The sequence below is a fragment of the Phascolarctos cinereus genome, unplaced genomic scaffold (genome assembly GCF_003287225.1).
Source record: "Phascolarctos cinereus isolate Bilbo 61053 unplaced genomic scaffold, phaCin_HiC Scaffold_3;HRSCAF=262, whole genome shotgun sequence".
In the NCBI taxonomy this organism is placed as follows: Eukaryota; Metazoa; Chordata; class Mammalia; order Diprotodontia; family Phascolarctidae; genus Phascolarctos; species Phascolarctos cinereus.
In genome coordinates, this window is record NW_027555736.1 from 59,360,339 (window position 1) to 59,373,955 (window position 13,617).

General features: G+C 42.6%; 1 protein-coding gene across 2 annotated transcripts in view; it reads right to left on the reverse strand.

The window, feature by feature from the left end:
* ZCCHC24 (zinc finger CCHC-type containing 24) overlaps positions 1-13,617 on the reverse strand; it is a 140,851-nt gene that overhangs the window by 23,386 nt on the left and 103,848 nt on the right. The window contains exons 3-4 of one of the 2 annotated variants that reach the window (XM_078150875.1): positions 6,994-7,158; positions 3,583-5,116 (exon numbers count right to left, since the gene is read on the reverse strand). In XM_078150875.1, coding sequence (XP_078007001.1) covers positions 5,003-5,116; positions 6,994-7,158 — 279 coding nt within the window. In that variant the 3' untranslated portion in view covers positions 3,583-5,002. Of the gene's footprint in view, positions 1-3,582; positions 5,117-6,993; positions 7,159-13,617 lie in introns of those variants that run through there. The other variant, XM_021006069.2, reaches the window with a different exon arrangement.

The following is a 13,617-nucleotide window of genomic DNA, read 5'->3' on the forward strand; positions in this document are numbered from 1 at the left end:
TCACGGTTGGAAGACCTGAGTTTAAGTTTTGGCTCTGCCACTTACTACCTGGCCAATGTTTAGCAAGTCTATGCCTGAGAACTAAGTCTGTGCCTGTGCCTTAGTTTCCTCTTTTGTAAAATGAGAAAGTTGTATGCAATGACCTTCTCGTCCCTTCTAGCCTTGCTGCTATATGCCTATATCTCCATATATAGCAGATCTGTGTGGGGTGCCATATGGTTCTGGGTACTAGTCAAATCTATGTAGGGACATGTGGCATTAAGAAGAAATTCTATGAGATGAATTCATAACATATTTATTTACATTGTATTTTAAAGTTTTACAAAGTGCTTTCTTTATAACAACTCTATGAGGTGAGTAGTATAAATATAATGTTATTCTAATTGAAAAATGAAGTTACTGAGATTTAGGGAGGTTGCATTAATAGAATTTGTCCATGACCATACAGCCAGTATGAGGCAAGATTAGAACTGAGGCTTTATTTATTTGTTTGTTTTTAGTCCACCAAGGTCTGGGGGTGTGGGAGGGAGCCATCTCCTCTGGACTTGTCCCCTTTCTGTCCTGAAACGTTCCTCTCTACATGGGCAACTCTATCCTCCCTACTTTTGTGGAGCTGAGGAGAAGGCCAGAGGAAAGACAGTCTCTACTCTGCAGTGGGGAAACATTAAGCAGCTGGGATTGATTGACCCAGGAGAGAAACTGGGAGGTGAAACTGAGGTTAGTGTTTTCTTCCGGGAGAGAGGGGGGGCTGTGCAGCTGGAGGCTAACAGGAAACACATGTAGAGGGGGGAGCTTCTGAGGTAGGGGTGGGAGGTGGGGGGTGGGAGGCGGGGGTGAGGGGGTGGAAGGAGGCACCACTTTCCCAGAAGAAGGATTCACAGCCAGGGCAGGACCTAGAGAGCCCCACAGAGAGGAGCCCTTATGGCTCTGCCCTTTCTGGGAAGATCCTTGGGCTTTGATGGGAGAAAAACAAACCTTCTGTCAATCACACCTAAGGCCGCTTGGCCTTTCTGCCGACTATGACAGGGGCAGTGATAGAAAACAGCCAAGCACAATGGAAAGAGAAGGGGATTTGGAATCAGAAGACTCGTCAGGGTCTGAGGGCTGGCCCTTCCACTTAGAGAGGCCACTCCACATCTCTGAGCCTCAATTTCCTCATCTGTTAAATGGAGAGGCTGGCTTGTAAAGTTCCCTCCAGCTCTCATACTCTGCCTACAGCAAATACATTACCAGCTGCTCAATGGTGTGGTACGTATGGATTTCAAGTTCAGAGAATAGAGATAAGCATTGATCGGCAGGGTCAGGGAAGACTTCCTACAGAGGAGGGGCTTAGCCTTGTCTAGAAGCTGGCATCGGTGATCTCGGCCTTCAAATGTTTTGATAACTGTATTCCAATACGGGACAGCTAGGTGACCCAGTGAATAAAGCGCTGGGCCTGGAGGCAGGAAGACTTGAGTTCAAATCCAGCCTCAGACACTTACTAGCTGTGTGACCCTGGGCAAGTCACTGAATCCTATTTGCCTCAGTCTCCATATCTGTAAAGTGATCTGGAGAAGGAAATGGCAAACTGCTCCAGTATCTTTGCCAAGAAAACCCCAAATGGGGTCACGAAAGTTGGGCACAACTGAAATGACTGAAAAACAAATTCCAAAGTAATTGGCTCTCTTTGTAATCCTGTGTATTTTATTTTGCGCATTTAAAAATATTGTTCTGAGGAAAGGCCCATGGGCTTCACCAGACTGCCAAAAGGGTTCATGTAACACAAAAAAAGGTTAAAAACTTTTGCCTTACGGGGTTGGTAGAATTTACAGAGGGGGAGAGGAGGACAGAGAGCATTTTGGGCAGGGGAACGGTACAAGGAAAAGAAGAAAGGTGTGCAGTGTGTGAATGCAGGATGCCAAGGAGACCCTATAGGCTGCCACATTCTAGGGAAGGTCACAGGAATTAGAGCTGGAGATGATCTTAGAGGTCACCTAACCCAACACCCCCATTTTACAGTTGAGTAAAATGAGGACCAGAGGTGTGAATGACTTGCCCATGGTCATATGGGTAGTAAGTAGCAGAATTGGGATTTAACCCCAGGTCTTCTGATTCCAAATCACCCCTCCTTACCCATACACTACCCTGCTTCTGTCTCCCTGAGAGACAGTTTATTTGTATTTTGTTTCTTCATTATATCTGTCTCCTGATGGTGAACTACAAAAAATTTCCTCTGGCTTCTGCACACTCCAAATCTCTGTTGGCAAAAAAATAAATAAATAGAAAAACACAACTCTGCTGGGCTCTTGTCAAGCTCCTGCAGGTGGGCCTGGTATCAGAAGGAAGTCAGGCACACTCTGTGGTGTGCCCACTGCATCCAGCAGCCGTGGTCTAGATGGAACAGGTGTCATGTCTCAGGCCCACCCCTTGAAAGTCCTGTGGTCAGAGGCAGCAGCAGCCAGGGATGGGTGCATTTGCACTCCTCTGTCCCCTGGGACAGAGCAAGACTTCGGCCCTGGCTCCAGGAATCAACATTCTGGAATTCCATTTCAACAGGGAGAAAATCAGAAAACAAAACTAGAGGGGGAATATTATAATGTGTCTCAAATACTGGGCAGAATAATTCATGTTGGCTGCTGCAGAATGTACGTTCTTTGAGGGCAGGTGCTGTTGTACTTTATCTTCGTATTACTATTGCCCAGCCCTGTGCGAGAAGCAATTAATAAATGTTTGCTGAATGGAATGGAGTGATGTAGGCAATAGTGAGTTATTGCACGTTTGTAACTTTTGTGAGAAGATTCTTGGAGAGGAAGAGGAGTAAGTATTTATACCATACCTACTACGTGCCGGGCACTGGGTTTTTACAAATTCTCACAACAACCCTTGGAGATAGGTGCTATCATTATTCCCATTTTACAGATGAGGAAACTGAGGCAAGCTGAGGTTAAGTGATTTGTCCAGAGTCATCCAGCTAATGAGTGTCTGAGGCCAGATTTGAACTCAGGTCTTCCTGACTCCAAGCCCAGCACTGTGCCACCAGCTACCCCCCTTAACTCCTCAAGGAATATAGTGGTAGTACTGTCTAAGGGGCTCTAGACAGTGCCTAGGATTCCAGAGGAGAGTGACCCTAGGATGTACATGCAGATTTACTCATTTGACAAGAATTTATTAAGCACTATTGTGTAAGCTGTAAGAAACAACGAATACGGAGCTTTTGTAGAATCATAGTAAAACTTATATGAACTGATGCAGAATGAAGTGAGCAGAATTTGGAAAACAGTATTCAAAATGGCTGCTACAATGGAAACAGAAAGAACAGAACAAAAAATGGAAGTGGAAACTGTAATTATGAGGACTAGGAAGCTTGACCCTGGAGAGTTATAGAAGAAATGCCTCCTCTTTTCCTTCTTTGCAGGGGTGGGAGAATATGGGTGTGGAATTATTGACTATGTTTACAGATTTTGCTGGTTGGTTTTGTTAACTGATTTTTTTCCCTCTTTATCTTAACATTTTTTGTTACAAGGCATAGCTCCTGCACAGGAGAGATGGGAGGGATGTACTCTGAAGCAAAAGTGATGTAAAAACAAAAGAAATGAGTCAAAATTAAACAATCACCCCAAAATTTATTATACACCCACTATGCATCAGAAACTCTAGGCTCAGGAAATTTACAAACAAAAACAAAATGGCCCTTGCCTTCCATAAACTTTTACTGTAATTCTCCCCAGTAACCTCACCAGTCAGGACAATATGAAGAGAAAACACCCCTTCTACTCCCCTGAAGTCATTTAGTTTGACCTCATAGCCCATGTAGGGTTCTCTTCTACACCATGCCTGACAGGTGGTCATTCAGTGTCTCCTTGAATACCTCCAGTAGCAGGGAACTCACCACTTTGCAAGTTAGTCCATTTGGATGTTGGGAAGCTCTCCCCTTTGCAATTCTTGTTCATGTTTTTCCACAGAGGTTTGACCTATTGTACTGTAGGCCTTCTACTGGTCCTTTTAATATTTCAAGAACATCCGTGCAACACTGAGTTGGACAATATATAACTCCTGCTACCTGCCCTGTCTACTTCTTTTTTCCAGGGACAAGGCCCTTTATTCACATCTTTTAGGCCACTTATTTTGGGTAATCTACTTAAAAGCATTAACCTCTCCATTGCCCTACAATTCATCTGCAATTTTTATTCTTTTGAGATCACTGTGTTCCATGATTTTCAGTCACAAAGCATTACCAGGAGAATTTTGGTCTTTAAAAGATGTTTTTGTGGCAGAGGACGGCTTGCTAAGTTGCAATTATCTTCCTGGTGGTCTGTTTGCTTATGCTGATCTGAGCACTGCAAGCCATGATGATCAAGTGTTCTAGGAAATGATGTTTCTTGTTGCCCTTGGGTGCACAATCAAACCAAATCCAACAACCAGCCAACAAATTCCTTCCATCATTTTTCTAAGGAGAACCTGTGAGCTGCCCCTCTTTTAGCTGTCACTTATTGGTGTCTCCTGGTTTCATTTATGGTGAAAATGCCAATATACGTGATAATGCGCTAACCAATAATACACTCACTTTGCATTGAAGTAGGTTCCACATTACCCAGGAAAGGAGGGGAACTGTGTGGTATGGTAGAAAGACCATTGGATTTAGCACCAGGAGACTTGGGTTCAAATTCCAACTTTGTCATTTACTAGCTGTACTACCTTGGGGAAATCTAGAGGATAGATTCAGACTCAGAAGGCCTGGCTTCAAATCATGTCTCTGCCATTTGCTGTTTGTGTGACCCTGGGCAAGTCACTTCACATGTATGGGCCTCCATAAGGGAATTGGACTAGATGATGGTGGAGGTCCTTTCTTAGTCAAGATGGTCTCTACAGCCCCTGTGAATCCTTACTGTTGAAGATTTTATATCTCAGTAAATACCAAAGTACCTTCTGTCTCCACCACTCAGTTGAAATTGAGTCTTACCCCTGTAATATCTTTATCTAAGCCTTCCTTCCCACTTCCAAGGCCACCTACCTAGTTTATGGCCTAATTATCTCTCTTTTGGATTATTAAAAAATATATTCTATTGATATCTTTTGCTTTTCTGTTGTCTAGATTTTCTCCTGAATCCCCCTTTTCCTCTCCATCAGAGAGCCATCCCTTAGGGCAAAGTATTTTTATAAGAGAAAACAAGAAAAAAAGAAAGAAAAGAAAAGAGAAAAAAAATCAGCAAAACTGATTATTGAAAAAAAAGTTACACACATTGTATACAGTGTTCCTCACCCATGAACTCCACCCCACTCCAATTTGTGGATAGGAATGTGGAGGGAGTGGCTTCTCAGAGTTCTTCTTCACACACACACACACACACACACACACACACACACACACACACACACACACGCTCACAGAGGAGCAAACAAAACCTTGTGTTAACTGGCAAGCTTATCCCAGCTTGAGGCACTGAGGTTCCCAAACTGCCAGGACAATTTTGGATAGAACTTAATTGGTGACCCGCTTCCTCATGCTCAGAATAGATCCAGCCCTCATTGTAATAGTCATTCTCTCATTAATTATTAACCAATCAGAATTGATTGCCACCCTCAAGAACACCCACTCTTCCAAGGGCATATAAACGATAAGCCCACTACCATGATAGGTCTTTGGCATTTGAGGTTATCAACTAACCCTTTTATCAATAAAGGGCTAGCATTATTAACAAAATGATTAATTACCCAGAAATTATGTCTCAAACTTTTTAAATGTCACAAAGACCTGATCACTGACAACTTAAAGAAAAATATAAGAGTCTGAATCTCATGTGCTTAGGAATGTGTTTAGATCATAGATTCTACTAAACTATTCAAATTCTACACTATTTTTGGTTCCTAATTTCAGCAAGTATCTAACCACTTTCCTGGACTGGGGATGTGACAATCTACCTTTACCTTAAAACTCCCTACCCCACCCCCCCACACCCTCTCATTAGAGAGAGCCTAGGGCCAGATGGCAGGAGGAGACAGGATTCAAACTCAAGTCCCTATTATCTTTTTTTTTTCAAAGCACTCCATCCTCTTGCCCAGCTTGTCTAAACTCAGTCACTAGTGGGACTTATCCCTAGAATAGTCTATGTGACCTGTGTCTCTGACAATGTCATATTCTACCCTAAAAGAATTGGTGAAGTGATGTGGCCCACTGGGTAAAAGTGTTGGCTTAGGTTTTAGAAAGACCTTACGTTTCAAATCTTGCCTTGGGCACATCCTTCCTGTGTGATGCCGGGCAAATCATAGAACCTTTCAGTGCCCCAGGCAACTCGCTTAAGACTACAAGATGCTGAGTGAGTGCCAATCTATACCAGTGGAAGGCATTCCCTCATTGGGAGACCTCTATGGGTCAATAAAATCATTAGTCCAATAAAAAAAAGATAACTACCTGGAGGCTTGAATTCATACTGTACCTCAATAGCTCACCTTTAGAAGCTTGTATTTAGAGTTCACATACATATTTAGAGTCCCTTGTCCTATATTTAGAGTTCATAAAGCATATTCCTTGTGAGAGAGGTAGCACAAGTATTATCTCCATTTTCTACATGAGCAACCTGAATTTCAAAGACATTAAAATGCCTGTGGTTATAGGACTGGTGATTTAACCAGAGGCTCTTGGCTCTGTCTTGTGTTCTTCTCACAATATCTCACCAAGTTCATAGGGGATGCTCCTTACATTCATGCAGCATCTTAAATTCCAGTCCCCAGATTCACACCATACCCCAAATTCAGGTACCATTTTGAATGGCCACAGCTTCTTAATATGGCACCCTTCCACTCCAATTCATTCAATCGCTTAACCATCATCTCTTGAGATTTTGTAGGATTGGACCTTTGTTATCTACTTCCATATTCTTTGTGCCCTGACAGATCAGTGGCATGGGGAATCTCTAGGGAATCACTGAGTCCCAAGGAAAGCAAGGAGCTTGCCCCAGGTTCCCAATAAGTCAAGAAGCTAGCCCTCACTTTTTTCCTCCCTTTGTCCCCTCTTACCTGCTTGTGAGGATACACATTGATGTGGCACTTGATACATTCTTGGCCCATGTTGGCCCAAGAGTTCCCACTCATCCATTTTCTCTTGCACTTGGGGCACTTGTATTCTCCAAAGCAACGCTTCTTGCCCTGGTACGGGGTCAGACCCTCACCTTTGGGGCGAGCCTAGAGGAACATGACAGAAACAAGAGAAAGAATGGAATCCATCTGGCCACGTTGACATTACTGTTTCCACTAGAGTACCTCCCCTTTCAGCTATCAGCTTCCCTTTCTCCTTCTTTCCCCCAGTACTCCTGAAAGAGAAGATTAGATTTTTCCTTCACTGGAGCTCTTCAAGCAAGGGCCAATGACCATCTGTTGGGGATATTGTAGAAGGAATTCATGTTGAAGTACAAATCCAACTAATAGACTTCCTAAATTCCCATCTTTCAGATGTGATGTTTTTGTGATCTTTGTAGTTATTTCTAGTTGTAATTGTGATCACAGGCTTTCTAGGGACAGTAACTGGCCCTTTGGGAAGATTACGAGCCAATGTAGTACAATATGTAACCTGGACCCATACACACAGTGATTTCTGACATTTGCTTTGTCATACTATTTTGTTGTCATATATATTTGTTGGTCAATCAATGAGCCAGACCTCATGCTAAGGTAACTTAGGTTAAAAAAAAATCAATTACATAATTATAGGATAGTGAGGCCTCATTTAAATCCACATGCAAAAGGCCAAAGGGTTTTATTTGGTCTCAAGTTTCTCAGTGTGATGTGGCAGCCCCAAAAAGATAATTTTATCTTATGCCAAAGTAACAAAAGTATAGTGATCAGACAACGGTGGGGAAATCGTGCCTGGCATTCAGTCCTGGTTAGATCACATCTGGGGTCTAGCTCTGGCCACCACCATATTTTAACTGGGACACTGACTAGCTGGAAAGCCTCCAGGATGGTGGAGCTATATGGAAAGCATATCACAGGGAAGGATTAAATGAAGAGACATATTTAGCTTAGGCCAAACTGACGGGGAGAGGATAGACATCTTCAAAAACCTGAAAGGTTGCTGAATCGAGGCCTTATAGTTCCTGGAGGAAGCACTAGACTGACTGATGAGTGGGTAGAAGGTAAAGAGAAGCAGATTTCAAATAAGGACAAACTTACTGACAATTTGAGCTACCCAAGTAATGAGTTCCCCCCACTGGGGGTGTTTACACAAAGAATGGTTGGCCATCAGTTAAGGACATTGTAGAGGGATTCCTGAATTAGGTGGGAAGATGGACCAGATGATCTCTAAGATCTTCCGGTTTGGAGGGTCTATGGCAGTGTTGTTCAATGGGGAAAAACAAAACAAAATGAAATGCCGAAAATGGAATCACAGCATCTCAGCTCTGCCCCTTCCTGCTGGTATGACTTTGGGTAGGTCACTAAACTCTGGGGTGGGAAGAGATGCTTCTGAGGCTAAAGCTTCAGATACTCTGAAGAAACATTTAGACACAAAGGTCTTGCCTGTTTTCATTGTTCCCTACACAGTTTAGCTTTGTGTAGAACTACTTAACTGAGGCTTTGAAATAACAGCAAGAATACAAAAAAACACAGTCCTACTGTTTACTTTTCTAATTTTTCAACCTCCAGTAGCACACATGACTCCATATTACAATAAAGTTACCACACACGTGTGTGTACATACATATACATACAGCATATGTACAAACACATATGCATATACACACTCACATATATACACATAGATACACTTGTGTAATGCATATACTACATATATAAACATATATCACAATACATACATGTGTATTTGTATGACATATATAAACATACATGCATACACACACATACACTTATAGACATGCACACATATATTTGAGTACATACACACACATGTACAACACACATATATATATACGCACATTCACACACATGCAAAATTTTTTCAGGGTATCCTGGTAATATTCCTTCCTTCTCTCTTCACATCCAACAACTGGTCCCTCTCTGTCCCTCACCCTGGTGTCCTGGGTGATATTACTGAAGTCAGATCTCTAGGGGCAAAGCTCCCCTTCCACAAAATTGTGAAATAAACTAAGTTTCCCAGAGGCAGCTTGATGCTGACGTCATGAAAGAACCTTAGCCTGGGAGCCAGGAAATCCTGGTCTCAGCCCTGGCTCTGCCAGTAACTGACTCGTGCAATGCTGGGCAATCTCTTTCATCTCTGCAGGCCTGAATGTCCTCAGCTATAAAATAAGGGGGTCTGAGGTCCCTTCCAGCTCGAGATCCTGTGATGGTCCCCATGGAGCTCCAGCCAGATGGTCTCCTCACTGTCCCAATCACGCACACCAGGGTCATTCTTGCTTTGGCTCATGCATTTCCCCCACCAAATGACAGGGTGAGAACAGACAATCTCCAAGCCCTCCCAGCTCTGACAGTCTAGGAATAAGGTTGTTTTCAACATTCTTCTACCTCCGCTTCCTAGGAGCTTTTCTTCCTTTCAGGAGCTCTGTCCAGAACCTCCTATTTTCATGGCACAGCACAGTCTTTCTTCCAACCCTCCCTCCTCTTCCACACTTGCAAAATTTCCAAAAGGCCATAGCTGTCCAAAAGGAAAAATGATGGATAACTAATTCATACCAAGACCTGGATGGCAGAAAGGCCTTAAGATAATGCCACATGAGGATCATCTGGAGGAAGGGGTGATGTTTACCTTGGAGAAGAGAAGGCTTAAAGGGGACATGATAATGAATCCAAGTCTTTGAAAGGCTGTCATATGAAAGAGAGATTAAGTTTATTCTGCTTGGCCCTAGAGAAAAGAACTTGGAAGTGGGTAGAAGTTGCAGAGAGGCAGATTTAGGCTAAGCCTAAGGAAAAACTTCCTGTTCTGGAGTGAAATGGGATCCTGGGGAGGTAATGGGCTCTCCCTCAATTAAAGTCATTGGGTAATGGGTTAGATAGCCACTTGTAGAGGGGATCCTTATCTCAATGTAAGATCAGGAGCTTCCCAGGGACTTCTCCCTCTGAAAGTCTGTGACTTTTAATGCATTCCTTGTCTTGGGTATCATCTATGGTTTTAAAGAGGAGTTTGGAGACTGACTCAAACAAGTCATTCTCTAGTGCTGGTATTTTGGGCAGTGCATGATAATCACATAGGAGAGAGATTGTGAGACAGAAAAGCCTTCGCCAGAGTTCTTCACATCCATCACATGAGCTGCTGCCCCCTCACTGACCATGCAAGGTCAGCCGCATCTCCATTCACTGTTTAGGCAAAGACAGGCTGCACAAAAGGTCGAAAGGCCAAGGCCAAACTTAGCAGGAACCAAGGAGTAGCTGTCTACTTTTGACCTCCATCAACTGCAGCAAATGGCAAAGGTCCTCTCCTTCTAGGACTTACCAAAGTTTGAGAGTTTGGAGGGTGGGAGAAGGGTAAAAATGGACTTTGGGTACCTATTTACCAGTTATTCTACTGTCTAGAGAAAGGAAAGAGAGGAGAAAGAGGGGAACTGAGAAGAGAGAAAAGAAGAGGGGAGAGAGACAGAGACAGAGGAAAGACAGGAGGAGAGAAAGAGCCAAAGAAAAGAAACATATACAGCAGAAGAAAGAAAAACAAAAAGGAGAGAGATAAAGGAGAGGTTCAGGAGAGACAGGCAGAGAGACAGACAGATAATGTTTTTATACTGTGAAATTAGAAAACCACCTTTTTCCTGAGTTGATATTCATTAAGAAAACCTTGAGTTGGGTGACCCAAGGACACCTGGTTCTTCCCAGGAGAAGTGTCCACCATCATCATCTATCCACCTGGCCAGCCATGGAGCCTAGTGAGGAGGGCCAGAGTTACTATTATTTAGCACGATTTTCTAGGATGCAGCCTGAATGGGGAGCTCCCTGAAAAGGAATGGAGTGTCTCTGTAAAATCTTCTAGATCAGCTATAAAGGAGATGCCACATTAGGTGGACTCCAGTGGTTCAGGATTGAGAGGGCCCCAGGAAATTAACTAAATGAGGTTATATTTATGAAGGTTGGGAGTTGCCTCATTATGCACTCTGTTCTTCCTATACACCATGAGAACAGCTGTCCACTAAGCCTCTAAGTAAAGCCAGCCCTATCCTCATACAGCGTGTGCTGAGTGGAAAAGGCTGCTAGGCCAAAGTCAAGTGCAGTAGGGCAGAAGGCAAAACTTGGCTTTGGCCTCTCTCATCTGTAGCAAATGGCAAAGGTCCTGTCCTCCCAGGGGCTATTGCTGGAAAATTAAGTTTCAAGGCTTGGGGGTTAGGGAGGGAGAATGTGTACATGGACTCTGAGAATTTAATTCTCATAGATTAAATACTCTGGAGAACAGAAATAGAGAAAAAGAAATTATCTGAATTGAACAAATAATTTTGTTAGCAGTCACCATATCTGCATAAAATTGGTTGTTACTATTTTCCTGTATAAATAAACCCTTCCAAGAGTAGGAGAATAGGGGATAGGTGTGGTAAAAAGGGAGAAGTGGCTGGAAAGAGGAAGTAGATGCTGTTTTGGAAAGCATCAGAAAGTAGAAGGTTTTGAGGTACAAGGCGAAGGACCTAGGTAGGGCAGGGTGTTGGGTTTGAGATCAGACAGGGCTTTGAGATAGTAGAATGGGACACATTCATGACAGATCCAGTCCTTTACATGGGTCAAGTCAATATCTGTGTCTCCTATGAAAGCTAGTAGTCTCAAGGAATGCCGAAGTTTTCAGAGTTGGGCTGAGATCCAGAGACCTGTCTTTTCTACTAACTTGCTTTGTCTTCTGACACTCTCTGGGCCTTTGTTTCCTTACCTACAAAATTCTGAAGGTTCCTTTTAATTCTAAGAACTATTGGCTCTCTGGGCAAGGGAAAAGTTCCTCGGTACATGCTTCACAGCCCCATGTTGGCTTCAAAGAAGAGCCATCCTGTATATTTTCCTTCTCCTAACTGACTCCAGCTTTCATTGCCCTCTCCTGGCAACACTAGCCTTGATGTCCCTTCCTTGTTCAAGTACCTTTGATGGCTCCCCAATTCCTACAGGTTCAAATCACAAACTCCTCAGCTGAGTGTTCAGACCTTCTACAATCTCGCCCCAACACATATTTATAGCCTTATTTCCCACTACCCCATACATGAACTCCTTGCTTCTCATTACATTTCATGTTCATTCCTCCACCTGGAAGTACATTTCTCCTCCTCTCTATGTATCCCAAACCTACTTAACTTTCAAGGCTGTATTTCAGTTCCACTCTCCCCATTGCATTCCCTGACCAACACAGCCCATGATCTCTCAAAGCATTCACTGTCAGTACCCTCAAGTTTGGGCAGCTAAATGGTACAGTGGATAGAGCATAGGACCTGGTATCAGAAAGAACTGAGTTCAAAGCCAGCCTCAGACACTTATTAGCTATGTGATCCTGGGCAAGTCACTTAACCCTGTTTGCCTCAGTTACCTTATCTGTAAAATGAACTAGAGAAGGAAATGGCAAACCACTCCAGTAGCCTTGCCAGGAAAACCCTGAATAGTGTCATGGAGAGCTGGACATGACTGAAAAAAATGAAAAACAACAACACTCCCAAGTTAAATATTTAAATTGTATTCTGCCCCATACTGTTTTGGAATTATTTCATGAGTATATTGCCTGTCCAACTAGATTCTAAGGGATCATGCATTTTATTTCTTTTGTGTCATAGGAAAGACATAAAACTCTGGGATTAGTAGGGATTTCAGGGACCTTCTGGTTTAACTTCCTCACAATTCAGAGAAGTTCAGTAATTTGCCCAAAGTCACAGTTATGAAAGAGCACAGGTGGGATTTGAATCCAAGTCTTCTGGCTTCAAATTCAGCGCTATTACTATGATTCCAGGCAGTTCTAAACACATAGTATGCGTCAATATATATTGACTGACTGTCACTCTATCTCAATGGACAACAAATAACTGGTTATGGACCTAACAATATCACTTCAAAATCAGCTTTTGGTGTACAGTCAGACATTTAACTTAGAATGAAAATCAAAAACTAATGAGAAAAAAAGTAAAAATGAGAAAACAATGTGAGGTCACTTTTGTCCTTTACTCATTCTTAGGTGCAAAAATACAGCTATTATAAAGACATGGGCTCTATCACTATTACCTAGAAAAGTTTAACCAGTGCAAAGCAGTACCCATAATGAGGGAGACAAAAGAACCCCGAAATTGCTTTGGCTGTGATAAACATTTAATAGCCTGGACATTGGTGAGTTATGACAGTCAAAGGCAATACCAATCTAAATACAAACTCATTCAAGGAATATTATAAAGAGAGAGAATGGAAAACTGAGAAGTATTGTCCTCCCAAACAAGGAGAAGCAATTGATGAGACAAAGAGTGAGCAGAGCTCTTGATATGAAATTCAGTCCAGTTTGATCATTCCAAGAGCATTTGTAGATGAGTTAGGAAGAGAACAATGAAGAAATACAAAATGGAACAGATTGGTTGACACTTTCAAAGTGATCTATTCTAATTTGCCATGTTAGTAAATGATGTGCTATATGAGGAAGTGGCAGTGATGATTAAGAAGATGAAGTCAGGAAGAATGGTTGAACCTGACCAAATACGTACATAAGAAATCCCTGCCAGAGATAACACAATTTTAAAGATG